This window comes from Primulina tabacum, chromosome 11, assembly GCF_025594145.1.
Source record: "Primulina tabacum isolate GXHZ01 chromosome 11, ASM2559414v2, whole genome shotgun sequence".
Classification (NCBI taxonomy): Eukaryota; Viridiplantae; Streptophyta; class Magnoliopsida; order Lamiales; family Gesneriaceae; genus Primulina; species Primulina tabacum.
Window position 1 is genome coordinate 1908047 of NC_134560.1, and position 14173 is coordinate 1922219.

General features: G+C 34.7%; 2 protein-coding genes across 7 annotated transcripts; one reads left to right on the forward strand and one right to left on the reverse strand.

Moving 5' to 3' along the window:
• Positions 1 to 264: 264 nt before the first annotated feature.
• Positions 265 to 2230, reverse strand: LOC142518221 (myb family transcription factor IPN2-like). Its single transcript, XM_075620957.1, has 6 exons — positions 1940 to 2230; positions 1760 to 1836; positions 1487 to 1544; positions 1283 to 1352; positions 1156 to 1198; positions 265 to 1033 (listed from the first exon to the last, which is right to left on the reverse strand). The coding sequence occupies exons 1-6, from the start codon at positions 2106 to 2108 to the stop codon at positions 395 to 397; spliced, it is 1056 nt and encodes a 351-aa protein (XP_075477072.1). The 5' UTR covers positions 2109 to 2230; the 3' UTR covers positions 265 to 394.
• Positions 2231 to 5763: 3533 nt separating this feature from the next.
• Positions 5764 to 14101, forward strand: LOC142518140 (putative cyclin-B3-1). 6 transcript variants are annotated; one of them, XM_075620839.1, is made up of 23 exons: positions 5764 to 5932; positions 6365 to 6422; positions 6527 to 6611; positions 7363 to 7420; positions 7557 to 7605; positions 7683 to 7776; positions 8044 to 8079; positions 8231 to 8285; positions 8913 to 9012; positions 9099 to 9180; positions 9301 to 9333; positions 9432 to 9489; positions 9581 to 9629; positions 9724 to 9817; positions 10543 to 10603; positions 11953 to 12198; positions 12286 to 12375; positions 12528 to 12617; positions 12704 to 12865; positions 12957 to 13016; positions 13205 to 13303; positions 13522 to 13700; positions 13779 to 14101. In XM_075620839.1, exons 1-23 carry the CDS (start codon positions 5918 to 5920, stop codon positions 13933 to 13935), a joined length of 2010 nt encoding a protein of 669 aa, XP_075476954.1. In that variant the 5' UTR covers positions 5764 to 5917; the 3' UTR covers positions 13936 to 14101. The 6 variants fall into 6 exon arrangements, with proteins under 6 accessions (XP_075476954.1, XP_075476958.1, XP_075476959.1 ...); XM_075620843.1 differs by having other exon boundaries at positions 13790 to 14101; XM_075620844.1 differs by having other exon boundaries at positions 13804 to 14101.
• Positions 14102 to 14173: the final 72 nt, after the last annotated feature.

Consider the following 14173-nt stretch of genomic DNA (forward strand, 5'->3'; position numbering starts at 1 on the left):
TTGCAAAATTTGTGGTAATATTTATAAATATATTTGGATTTTTTGAATGTTCTGTAAAAAGTTTTGCCGGCCAAAATGACAATAATCGTTTAAATAACAGTGAAATTATTTTTACTTTTTCTGGGTTATTGCAAGACAAGATAGACGAAAATTTTAAAAAATGAAAGTTTAATCTCATCTTTTAATAGATAAAAAAAAAACTCTTTTATTTAGAAATCATTAATTAATTAGGCAAACTAAAACAAGGGTGCTACCTAGTTAGAGAAACCAAATATCAATGCATGGTAAAATTCCAAACCTCTTAATAATAAGATTATGGGCATTATAATAAAGTACTTATGACTGATTAAAAAAGAAATTAAAATTTTCAGTATTATAGAAATGATTAAATCACTTAAGTAATCACCCGAATGGCGAGTTCCGGCCATGAATCACTTCCGCCGGCACTGATGGCATGGGGGTTCATCCGGCGAGGAGATGGCCTTTCGAACTTCATCCCATCAAATTTCTTTTCCCTCCTTGAGTTGTGATCTCCGGACGAAACGGGCTTCGCTTCGTAAAAATCCCCTCCCGATGATTCAATTTCGCCGCCTCTCTCAATCGACAAAGAAGCAATCTGAACATGGTGATCATCAATATTGCATGATGCAGCAGCCGAACCCAATTCCTGAAGCCTCAAATCATCGGCCCAAATATAAGGGCTTTTACCGGTGTTGCTGTTGTATGGATTTGGCCTCTTTCTTGTCAAGAAATTATCGTTGTTGTTGCTCCGCATGAATGGATCCATGGAAGATGATCTCTCCATGGTTTGATGATGAAGTTGATCGAGATGATCACTACTTCCGTAAGTGTTGAGATCTTGAAGAGATGGGAAACTCATGGCGGAAACTTCAGGGTTAATATTGGGCTTGTTGTAGCTCGCGGAAGCAGCGGCCGCCATGTTTTCTCCTGCCAGAGTTTGACATGCTTTTTCAAGAATGGCCTGCATGTATTTCCCTTGAGCCTCAATTCTCAGTTGAAGATGTCTTTGCACCTGTAAAATTCACATGGATATAGATTTTTTTCATTGAATATGAATACACCATAACGAGAATATTATCTAGAAAAATATATAATATAATTCAATGGTTTTTCAGAAGCTAGATAGCTCTTTACCTCTAGTTGTTCATGGAGCCTTCTGTTCACCTCCATTTGCATCCTAATCGGGTCAATTATACCATCAGTACTTATACAGACAATTCATTGAAGTACTAAGCCATGAAGATAACGAAACACAACGTACTCATTCATGTTGCGTCCATGCATTCCAGATGATGATGCACTGTTGTTTCGTTGAAGTTCTAAAGATGAAACTACAAGTAAATTTTTCAATCATTAATGCTTACAAAAAGGTAGATTCAAGATTGAAAAATGAAAAAATGGCACTGCATGCATATAATATATCAACTTATAACAGTTAATAATTTGAGAAATAAATCTTACGTACCATCTTTCATTGAATGATCACTAAATTCTTTGTGAGGTTGCTTTCCAAGCCTGAATTTCTGAAAGTACAGAACCATGAAATTAGTTATAAATCACATCTGCAAATAAAAAAATTAGCTCCACGAAGACGAATCGATCCTGATCAAACTCTCATGATATAAAAACTAAGGATTATGTTCACAGAAAAAATGATGATAAATACACACACACACACATAATAATAATAATAATAATAATAATAATAATAATAACCCGTGATAGATGGAAAAAAAACCTGAAGATGGCTCTTCAGATGATATAGAGTCAAGCCCTTGACCCCCATAACTCTCATGATAGTCTTTGGCGTCGCCTCTAGATGACAAATCAAATTACAGATAACCAAGAAAACGGATTAATTACAACAACCGGTCATTGAAAATGATAAATATGACGCTTATATACTAAAGATACGTACTATCAGGGCCCCCGAGTTGAGTAACAGCATCGACGAATCGTTCATGAAGCTCAACGGTCCACCGGAGACGAGGCTTTGGATCAGTAGTAAGAACAAGGCCCGAATCTCCTTGAACACACATGGAGCGCTCGTGAGGATTCATACTCGATGGTTTCTTGGAATGGAACATTATGTACGTACCTCTCCTACTTTCTCTCACTACTGCTATCGAATAAGAAGATATTCAAGAACAAATGCTGTACGCAGAGAGAATAAGGTCCGGTTTTGAAGAGGAGAAAAGGGACGACTGTGTTTCTCTAATTAATGGAATGAAATAGACACCGGTATGTAATTTAACCCTAATGAAAAATAAAAGATAAAAGTAAAGAAATTTGGCCTTTTGTGCTATATATTTCCAAATCACCTTTAGTCACAGAACATTAAATAATTCATATTTCAATATTAAAGTTCTTTATTTGCCTAGAATCTTTAAATTTCTCAACCCCAGAAAAAACACACACTCAAAATTTATTTGTAGGTACGCACAATACATATCCTTTGTAGTAATTATCCATCAATCTTATTTGTTGTGGTCAATTAGTTGATCGGTCTTCAAACCCATTAAAGTATATTTGATTTATGCACAAACTTGTGTGAGACGGTCTCACGGGTCGTATTTTGTGAGATGAATATCTTATTTGGGTCATCTATGAAAAAATATTACTTTTTATGTTAAGAGTATTACTTTTTATTGTGAATATCGGTAGGGTTGACACATCTTACAGATAAAGGTTCGTGAGACCGTCTCACAAGAGACGTACTCTTTAATTTATTCCGTACACGTTACTATCGCTTTAATTTTGTGTTATTATCATAAAACTCATGCATTTTGAAAATAAAACATTTATTCAAATTTTAAAAATATATAGATGAAACTAACATTGGATTACTATAGATGGTCCATGATAAAAGTTAAGAGTAGTAGCCAACTAGGGTGCGCAAAGCAAGCAATAAATCTATAGCTTCTCTCCTTTTTAATTAGTTCTAAAGCTTGGGGAGTTCAATATCTCCGGTGCTTTTGTGGGATAGAAGATTTGAATGCCCCCTCGCTTCTATTACAAAACACAGACAGACAAACAAAAACAAAAGTCCCAATTCCCAACACACACACACACACAACACACACACACAAACACACACACATATATCCACAGGTTTAATGAAAAAAATTCCAAAGTTATACAAAGCCAGCCCGGCCAATCTCTTTTCATACTTCATATTCATATTACAACATTAATGCAATTAAAATAGATAGAAACTTTAGGTACTTAATTTATGTTTATGCCAGATGGAATCAAGATTTTTCGTTATCACGTGAGTTCACGAAAATGTTTATGTTATTGCATCAAGACATTTATGTTTATTTACATGTGTAATTAGAATGTGTCCATTAAATAGTCTATGACTAATTAATTATATTAGCTTTCCCATTATATTATATATAAAAGGGTACGCATCAAAAGTTGAGGTTTAACTTTTAATGGCTTATTTAATCTATAATAATAATAATAAAATCATATTATAGTAAACCAAAAAAAAAAGAAATATTGAAAAAGCAGGTTGGATAGATATGGGGATGCTTGCTTGAATTTTAAGCATATTAATATTCTTTCTCGAATTTATTCCTCAAATTGAATATATTCCCCCTCCTTTGAGTTCAATAAGCGGGACCATACATACATACATTCATATACATATACATATACTTCCAAACTTTTTTAACACTTCGATTTGATTAAATGGGTGCGATTTTAAATTACATGCATAGACCCAATTCAACCATAACAGATCCCTTGCAAATTTAAGTTTTATGGGTAAGACAGTGAGTGAGTCCACTCGATTTCTAATCTTATTGGGAATCTGATTCGTGCAGGGACCATTTGATTTTCATGGGCTTATTTTTATCTAAAAAGTCTAAAAACGTGGAGGCATTCAAGATCAAGACTCCAGATATTACAAATTCGTTCAAGATATTGTGATACAGTCTTCCATATCTATGTATGTAAGACATGTCAAATCGATTCATATGTATAGTGAAAATTTAACATGAAAATAATATTTTTTTCACGAGCCAAGTCGAACTCATAAGACGGTCTCATGATAGTTTTATATATATTCGTAAACATGGATTTACAAATTAAGTTTTTAGAAAAATATATGTCTATAAAATGAGATTTTGTGGAATTTATCTTAAATTCGCAGTTCTTGAATGCGCGTCCTAGCCAAGAACCAGCAACATTTCAGTGCCCGAGCCCCTTGAAGTGGAGGGCTATGTGGCGAATGTGATAAAAATACAGAAAATCCAACTTCTAATATAAGAAATTGTGAGCAATGGTTATCCATTCTAATCTCTTTGGTTAAGTGTCAAAAAACGTAAACTAGGAATAACAGTTTCCACAAATTACTGCAAAGTTAATTTCGCCATTTTGATGGAAAATATACAGGAATCTTCAACTAAAATGGTGTGAAATGCTAGAAACCCTACGCTAACCTAGAAAGCTTATGGATAATGACATGAAATTTACAATGAAACTCGAAATAAAGCTATAATTCTAGAGCTATGAAATTTGGAGAAAATATTGCATAGTTTTTGTTGATGATTGTTCGTGTGTCCTGTCTGCCTTGGTTCCTTGTGTTTTGTTGTCTGGTTCCTCGCCTCACAGCTCCAAACTGCTTCATTCCACAACCTGAACGTAGGTGATAGGGGCATGACTCGGTTGACAAATAGTTTTGTATGGTGGGCTATGGTAGGGGTGGGCAACAGATCGGGTTACCTGAAATCAAACTCGTCTGGGTGCATTTTTCGGGTAAATCGGGTTATTCGTCACCCGAACCCAACTATATTTACTTGGGTTAGGGTCGAGGTAGAAAATGTCTAGCCGAACTACCAGATCGATACCCGAGAACTTTAAATTTTTTTTTTTTTCTAGATTTGGTCTTAAACCACAAAGAAAGTTAGATTTTTTTATTATTATTTTTAAAAAATAAATGATTTTGCAAGCTCATTAAACATAGATCTTGTGAGCCCATTAAAATATATGACAAATGTTTAATGTCTCACATCCTCCACTAACTATAACCGAATTGAAGAATTGAAGTACTGATCAAATAAATAAAATCCACAAAGCTAAAGGAGGTTTACCTAGAGATTCAAATGAAGTGAGACCGAAGAAGTATATATATGTTTTTAATTAGTCTGCTTGATGCCTCGATTTATATATGTTTTTTGCTCGATTTACATACTTGTTAATTTTTACTACTTATTTTAAATAGTTTCAAATATAAATTTTTTTTTGTTTAGTTTAGTGTGAAAACTAGACATGATTATTTTTATAATTTTTTTTTTTTCTGGATATATTTTTTTGTAGTTAAAAAATGAGAAATCTAAGTTTTTTTAATGTGAATCCCAGAATTCAACCCGAACGGAAAACTATCGGGTACCTGACTAGTCGGATTGTCACCAGATTTGGGTCTGGTTCAGGTAATAAAAACCACCCGAAAAAATCAAGGACCCGATCCAAACTATTCGAAACCCGAAAACCCTGACACGTGCCGACCCCTAACTATGAGTGACTCTTCTTTGATAGGCCAATTAGGGATGACTCGACTCCTATGGCCCATTATAGTGATTAATAATCTGACTTAGTAGGTTTGGGCCAAGCTCGTTCATTTGGAAGCCCATGGGCTGAAATGAGCAACAGGTAAGGGCCCATGACTTGCAAAAGACGCTGTTAATATGGCTCCGATGTAAGGGTAATTTTGTAGTTTCGAGAGGTCCAATTCAAACCCAACCTGCTTATATTTTTAACGGATATATGTATGACAGTTTCCTTTCAATTCCCTCGTCTCCCCCAAATTTTATGGCAGTGTGTGTGTAAGAAATTCGAGGAGCGTTTGAAGACTTGATACTTCGGATCATTTGAGAGCTTGTTGGAACACATGGTGACCGCTAAGGTACGTAAAACTCTGATTTGGTTTCTAGTGTGTTACTTGGATCTCATTGTTGAAAAGGGTTACTTTCTTGATAATCGCGGAACCCTAATGCAGGCTTTGCGGATATGTATCTTTTTTTGTTTTTGTCTGCTCTAATTCTGCCATTTTATTGATTTTCTTTATGGAGACCTAAATTGTTAAGAACTTGTACTATTCCTGTGACTTTCTTGACAATCACAAATAATTTTATGTCTTTCTTGATTTTCCTTCTTCTTTTGGAATAGTTTTGCTATGATCTGTCTCTTCTTGATATCCAGCCACATAGGATTCAAGGACCAAAATTGTTTCAACTGTTTGTAATTTTCTCGATTTTCTTTCGATTTTCTTTACCATTACAAATCAGTTACGAGTTTGCGATTTTATGTATTTTTTGTAATTTTCCTTATAATTAAGGGAAGATTGAAGCAGCACGCAAATCAGCCTACCCGGACTCATAAAATGAAAAACAGCGGTAATTTCAGATTTTCATGATTAGTGGTTGAAGTAATTTTTTTCCCTCGATTCTTGTTTAGTGGTTTTTTTTTGTTGGTAATATGTACTTTGCATTATACGTAGGGGAAGTGAAGGATTCCAAGAGTTTCAAGGTTTTTACCGAAGCAGAAAAAGAACAAGTTTGTGATTCCATCAACGACCAAACCAAGTAAATACTGATTAGTTTACTGTGTTTCCATCTCTGTTTTTGTCCTTCAGATTACACGTACATTCTGGCTCTGCTATTATAGTTTAGCAGCCTTGATATGGATTTCATGACATGTAAAATCAATCAGGTTGTAGCAATACTTAGAGACTTTCAGGGACCAAACTCTGGCCTACAGTACAACATAGTTACAAAATATTACCTTGATCTTCCAACCTAATGAACTCCTTGAAAAATATATATGTCATTAACTCTAAAGCAAAAATTGGGACTTCAATCCTCCCAGTATCAGAACAAAACAATTTGCCGTTGCATTAAAAGAAATTATTTTTCTTACCAAAGCAAGCCCAGGGTTTTTGTAGAAACAGAAAGTTTTTTTTTAAAAAAAAGAAACTTTGCTTGTAAGCAATAAGATATGGGAGAAGCAAGACCTAAGAGCAAACAAGAAGTGGAACAACATGTTGGTGGACGAGTAATTTAAATATGATCCCCACATTTATTTGCCTTACATAGTTCAAGCATTGGAAAAGGTAAATCAAATCCCATCAGGAAAAAGTGAAAATATGAGAACATTTTGAAAAGCACTTAAAACAATTACTGGCATGTAAATTATTTGCGAGACCATGGATACCTTCTGATCCTTCTGATTATTCTATGTTTTAACTTAAGTAAATGCTAAATTTTCTTCTCGATTTCTGTCACTTCTTGTAATCAAGTTAATTTAGTTGCTGATTATTTTTTGTGTATGTTACAGAGGAGAATTAATTCCACCTAGGAGTGGTGGTTATCTGCTTAATGCCAGTGGTTTAAAAGTTAGTATTTGTGTTGTTTTATGGGAAGATTGGAGATTTTAGATTTATTGTACAATATGGTACCAATTACTTGATATTTTGCTCACTAAAACTACTATTTGTTTGACTTCTTTGTTTACTCTGTTTATACATATAGAGTGGCATTGGGCGTTTGGAGACATGCAAAAGAAAGCTAGTTAAGCCTGGTACGTGCAAATGGTCCATAAAATGCTGAGTTTGATTGTTTGAGTATATTTTTTGTAACAGTATAGAGCCTATGCAGTAAAGATAAATAATGGAAGAAAAGTTTTGGCTGATATCAGCAATTCGAAGGGTGGCTTTACAAAATCTGAACAAGTGAAAAACTCCAGTACCGAGTAAGTTCTATGAATTATTTATTGACTGAATAAAATTTTTTTGAGAAATTGTGTAGTACAATTTCATTTTGGGGTTAGGAGTATCAGTTGAAAGTCCATGTGAAATAGGAATTAGGATCTTTATGAAGTTGCCAGTATCCATATGTTAATAACAGTTTAAACAATCTTCAAGTAGATGAGGATATCTGAAATCAGTTGTACGCCATGTTTTTTTTCACTAAACGTGAAGAAAGGAAACAAAAAAAAGTAACGATTCCCATATTGCAGGAAGAGCAAATTCGAGAGAATGCTGTATCCTCAAAGGTATGTTGGAAAATTCAGATTTACAGCGCTAATCTTTCTCTATGTATAATCTGGTCGTATTCTGATTTAAACTCATATGTTACATTTACTTATCCACCATTTTTTTCTTGTTTCAGTTTTTATTGTTTTTGTGATGATTTCTTGGTCACAGAGATACAGGTGGTCTGGGAAAAAAGAAACCAATTTCATCAGAGCAACATTTGAGGGTATGCAAAGTAACTTTGATTCTAAAAATATTTACCTTTTGCTGGGTGCACAATCCGAAAGGTTCATCTTCGTTGTTTTGTGGTCTATGTTAATAGGACACCATGCAAGGTAAATTTAGCTTCAAAATTTATGTCTAGATAAACCATAGGTATAGCTGATGTTAAAATCTTTTAAAGGACTTAACTTTTTGATTCTTTCTTTTCCAAAGGACAAGTATACACGAAAGGGTATATCTTGCATTCCTTATTTTTTGTGCATAAGTTTTTTTGAATCCTGTTTCGGTCGGTGTTCAGGTGATGTTTTTATAATCATGGAACTTTACTGATTCCAAGATGCCAAGTGTAGCACACAAATCGAAAGAATATGCAGTGTCAAAAGTGAGGAAGAGAAATCTAGATGTTCTATTGCTGAAGATGGTGCTTTTTTTTTTTGTGTGGAAATTACCTACTTAAAATTTTTAAAATTAGAAAATGTATCTGGACTGATTAAACTTGATCAATAAGAATCTAGTTGAAGTTCTTTTACAGTAAATTTTTATAACAGATTTCACCTTTCACCTTGGATATCACTTTCTCAATTTATTTTCTCATGCGATGATTCACTTTGTGATTATTCCTCCTCATCAGATTTCTGAAGAAAGTGAAGCTTTGAGATTACCTGTAAAACAAGGTAATGTAAGGTCAGACTTGATTACAGTTGCAACAAGAAATCAAACTATAAGAAAGTGTAAGATTTTGTTTTTCTTCACTTGTCACTGCAATAAATAAAGATTTACAGCTTTTACTTCATGAGTCAAATTCACTTTATGACAGCTGCCAATGAAAATATAAAAGCCACCTCCTATGAGCAAAGGAGTAAACTTCAAAACCTTGGCTCTATAACTGCAACTGTCAGGTAAAAAAAATGTTTCACTGATTGATCAGTTGCAGCTGTCTTAAATTCATTGATTTCTTCGCATTCATATGTTATTTGAAGAAAAATAAATGTTTGCTTTTCCTTTTCTTTTGGTTCCAGGATATCTGCCAGAATTCCTCTTCATTTGACAAGGTTTTTGAATATGCGTTCTATTTTTTTTATTGAAATCTTGAGTTTAATTCATTTATAATGTCATTGATTTGCCAAAATGCTGTCTATGCTGTCCGAAGGAAATCTTTACCAATATACAAACAGGGTAACCCGAGTGAGACACGTGGCTTGACAAAGGTTGTGATGATGTTATGCCTGCTTTTTTATCCTTGGAAATTTCTTGTCTCTTGTGAGGTTGATCTATTTCTCGGCTCTCATTTTTTTACAGAAGAATCCCGAAATGTCAGAGAAATTTAAGGGAAAACATGGCTTTCCTGGTCAGATTTTCTAATAAGGAATGTAATTCACAACTTTGTTCTGAAGATAGAGAATTTAATGAAGATAATGCTGTTTATTTTTTTGTGTTCTCAGTGAAGTCTGTTGTTAGGAGAAGTACTATACCAAAACCGAGCATTTTGACCAAACCTCCTTGGGGGAGTAGAGTTAGTGATGGATTTGTGATGAAGTAAGTTAATTAATTCATTTTTCATTATATTGGACCTACTGTTGTTGAATATGTAAGAACGGTGAAGTGAATGTCTAAGGGATGTGGAGTTGGGTTTTTTTGCTCACACAATGAGCTTGTTCAACGATTAGGAATACACACAAAGAAGGAATTATGGAACATGGGTTGGAACTTTTAATGAGCTTCATTATTTGACATTAGATTGTAGTATGACATATAGGCCCATTTTTTTGTATCTGAAGCTTTTAAATAATCGTAGCATAGATATTTGGTGGTACATATCTCAGCCACCTCAATGCAAATCGTAATGTGGCAAAGGGAGAAATGTTTGGTGCTGAGCTGCATTGTTTCTGTTAAATAATATTAAATGCATACTTTCTAGATGAATGTGATTGGTCTCCTGTCACATGTTTTTTTATTTGTTCCTTTATAAATTAGTGGCCTCGGTTCATTTTCATACAACTTGAAACGTAATAAGTTGTTCAATCTTTAAAAGTATAATGCTCCGCTTTGTTCACCTTCCTCTTGTTTGGCCTCCGAGAGAACATAGATTTGATATAGAGTTTGAGATGCAGTAGATTGCAATGCGGAAGAATTCTGAGTTGTATAGATTAAATTGAGATCCTCTCGTGATATGGCATTTACTTCGGAGTCCAATCCGATGAAATAGAGATTGAGTTTGTTGTATATTTTTTTTGTTGATATATATAGTATGCCTTTTTCAGGGCGTCAAGTGCTCAAACGAAGGTGGATGCCAGAGTAGTTTTGCCAAGGAAGTCTGTCAAAGTAAGTGAAATGTTTGAAGGAGTTCCTCTTTTGTCCTGCACAATTCGGACGTGTTTAGCTCCATAGAGAAATAGAGATGTTTATAATTGCATTTCTACGAGTTATGTGACCAAGTCTATGTTTCATATATCTATTCTATTCAATTAAGTGTGAGAACATGATAATAACGACCTAGGACACCAACTGTTTCTTCCAACTTTACCTTTATATGATACTAATATTATACATTTGTTTTTTGTTTTAATTTCAACACATACTTTTATTTTTAATATTAATATTTTTATATCAACAATTCAAATATTAATTTAGTCCCTCCATAATTTGTCAAATGATAAAAAAACTGTACACACACGCATCGCGTGTGCAGAGTAACTAGTATGTTTCATAAGGGAGCAGCTAATGGAAATTTTGGTGAGAATATTCAGCACAACCACATATCTTTCTCAAACTTACTTTTAACTTTATGTATGTGATGACGCTACCCGGAATAGACCATAAATATCTGTACCCATCGTTTGACATGAGACTTCGTCTTTCCTACTTTGGTCAAAGCTATGATGATTACCGTTACTGATTTGACGAGAGACTCTTCATTTAAAGACTATGTTCTAATTTCTATGGATTTTGTACTGCTTTTCGCCTTTAAAAATCCCAGAGCCATTGTTTGTTAGGTTTATTTTCTAAATTGGTGGATCCCTTATAAACATAAAATGAGTACCATGTTCCTGCAGCATTATGTTACATGGGGTGTTGGAGCATTTTGGCAACGTCATTGTTTCTGTTGTGCACATGATCCTTTTCATTCAGCTTCACATACCCGGCCTATCTCTTATGATTCAATACTGATTTGCAAAATGAACATTCTGAAGGTTGTGAGTAAATTATGCCGAATTTATGCACATTATGTGTACACTTGCCATAAAAAGTTCACTCCAAAGAATGTGACTGTTTCGGAGACACGTGTGCCATCATTTTAAGACATCTATTGAGGTGAAATCTCCTTATTCAGATTCCTATGCGGGTGAGGCTTGACAGTGTCTCATTACTTGTCGAAAGCTAAACTTTCTATTGAAATTATTACTTCAACAACTCCCGAGCATCTAACTTGATTACATGTGCGGGTGAGGCTTGATAGTGTCTCATTACTTGTCGAAAGCTAAACTTTCTATTGAAATTATTACATCAACAACTCCCGAGCTTGCAACTTGATTACATGTGCTGTCAGCTCTGTCTTAGTGCTTGTAATTTGGAATCATAAAGCATTTTAACACTTATTCAACTAAATAAGCAAAAGTTCTGTCAAGTGAAGTCTCGTTTGTTGTGAAAATCACACGCATTCTCATTTTCAGACAAACCCAAAATTCAAGTCGGTCCTTAGTACAAACAAATTGAAATCTGGTTCGGTTGCTTCATCCAAGAAAAAGCAGGACAAGGGCTCTGTATCGAAAGTTATTCCTTCTTCCGTTGAGGAACTTGTTTCAAAGGAGGATCTTTGTGGTGGTGCTAGCGACAGTGATAGAACTTCCACCACAATTGGGAAGAAAAAATCTGATCGCAGGAACTCATACACACGTCTACTGATGTCTGTGTCAAAGGTTAGTACCAACAAAATACACTTTTAAAGTTCGTTAGTAATTGCTTGTAAACAGTTTCTAAACCAATTTCATGAATTTTAACTGTAGGATGCAATGCCAAAAATTTATGATGATCGCAACCATCTTGAAGTCGCTGAATATGTTAATGATATATATCAGTATTATTGGGTCATGGAGGTTATTTGTTTCCCATCACCCATAATCTGTATTTGTTAAGAGTGCTAGTTTCTGTGGATTTTCGAACCTTCTTATTAGTGCTCCTTATTTGGACTCTTGCCCTTTATTTTTAACATTGTCTGTGCATTACCTTCTTCAGTATTCAATTGCAGGGACAGAATCCCTTGATGAAGAATTATATGGAAATTCAAAAGGAGATTACACCACAAATGCGGGGTATATTAATCAATTGGATTATCGAGGTATCTCATTCGCTCTTCTTTGTAATCTTTTGCTAGCTTGAGCTGGCTGTAAATGATCTCTCTGTGTGCAAACATTTGGGTTGTAGGTTCATATGAAGTTTGATTTGATGGAGGAAACACTTTTCCTCACGGTTTTGTTGTTAGACCGTTTCCTGTCCCTTGAGATCATAAAGAAGAATGAAATGCAGTTAGTTGGCCTAACTGCTCTTTTGTTGGCATCAAAATATGAAGACTTTTGGCATCCTCGGGTAACGATTTTCAAACACTTGAACTCCGCATTCTCGTACAGTGTGCTGTAATAAATACTTTATCCTTAATTGTTTGATGTGTTAATCACAGGTAGCTGACTTAATAAGCATCTCAGCAGAGACTTACACAAGAGATCAAATGCTTAAAATGGTAGTTATATAATTTCTGTTGTCTCTTTCATGAATGGACTCTTTGTTCTCTGCTGGAAGAACATCGGTTTTTGCACTATTCATTTTTTCATTGCTTAAAGCATAACTAGTAAATGATTTATCCATATGGCCATATCACGAGAAGCGGTGGTTTTTCACCATGTATAAGTTTACACGTCTGAATTGCAGGAGAAGGAAATGTTGCGGAGATTGAAGTTCCGCCTTAATGAACCAACTCTCTATGTTTTCATGCTAAGATTTATCAGGGCTGCTCAAGCAGATACCAAGGTATGCAACCAAAACTGTTGGATTGTTTTGTAATCCATAACTGCACAAACTGAAAGCAGAAATAGGGAACTCTTTTATCTAATTATTTGTGAATGTTGGTAATATGATGGCCTTTCAAAGTATTATCTACTTTGGTTCCAGGTTCCTGTGCATCTTGAAGTGTCGTGTTAATGTGATTTATCATTTGGTCTGTAACTCTCTTGAACATTGTTTTTCAGTTGAAACATCTGGCTTTTTACCTCATTGAGATTTGCTTGGTTGAATACGAAGCCTTGAACTACAAACCTTCAATGTTGTGCGCGTCTGCCATCTATCTTGCACGATGTACAATGGGAATTACTCCACCATGGACTCCACTTCTAGCAAAACACGCACGCTATGAAGAATCTCAAATCAGGTTTACTTTTTGTAGAAATAAGTTGTTCCTCAACTTTTATATTAAATATAGGTGAGTTACACTTACTGAATTCTGCAGGGAGTGCGCAGAGATGATTCTGAAGTTTCACAAAGCTTCCAAAACAAATCTATTGAAAGTCACTTATGACAAGTATGGAAAGCTTGGCCACGGCAGGGCTGCAAATATAAAGCCTTTGGTAATGCTTCCTGAATACTGTTCCCACGTGCCCTGCTGATTCATTCCATCATGGGGTCTTATAGTTCTGATCGAATGTTGTAGATGTTAAAGCTACTATATGTTTCATATTTTCCCGTGGATTTCACATTTTTGTTCAATCCACAAAAGATGTAAATTGATGTATCATCTTAGTGGCATCTGTCATTGACAATATTTCTTGGATAGTTTTGGTGCTGCATAAAATTAATCCTGTTATATAGCGAAAACTAATGGATTTTGTTCGCAAACAAGTCAGA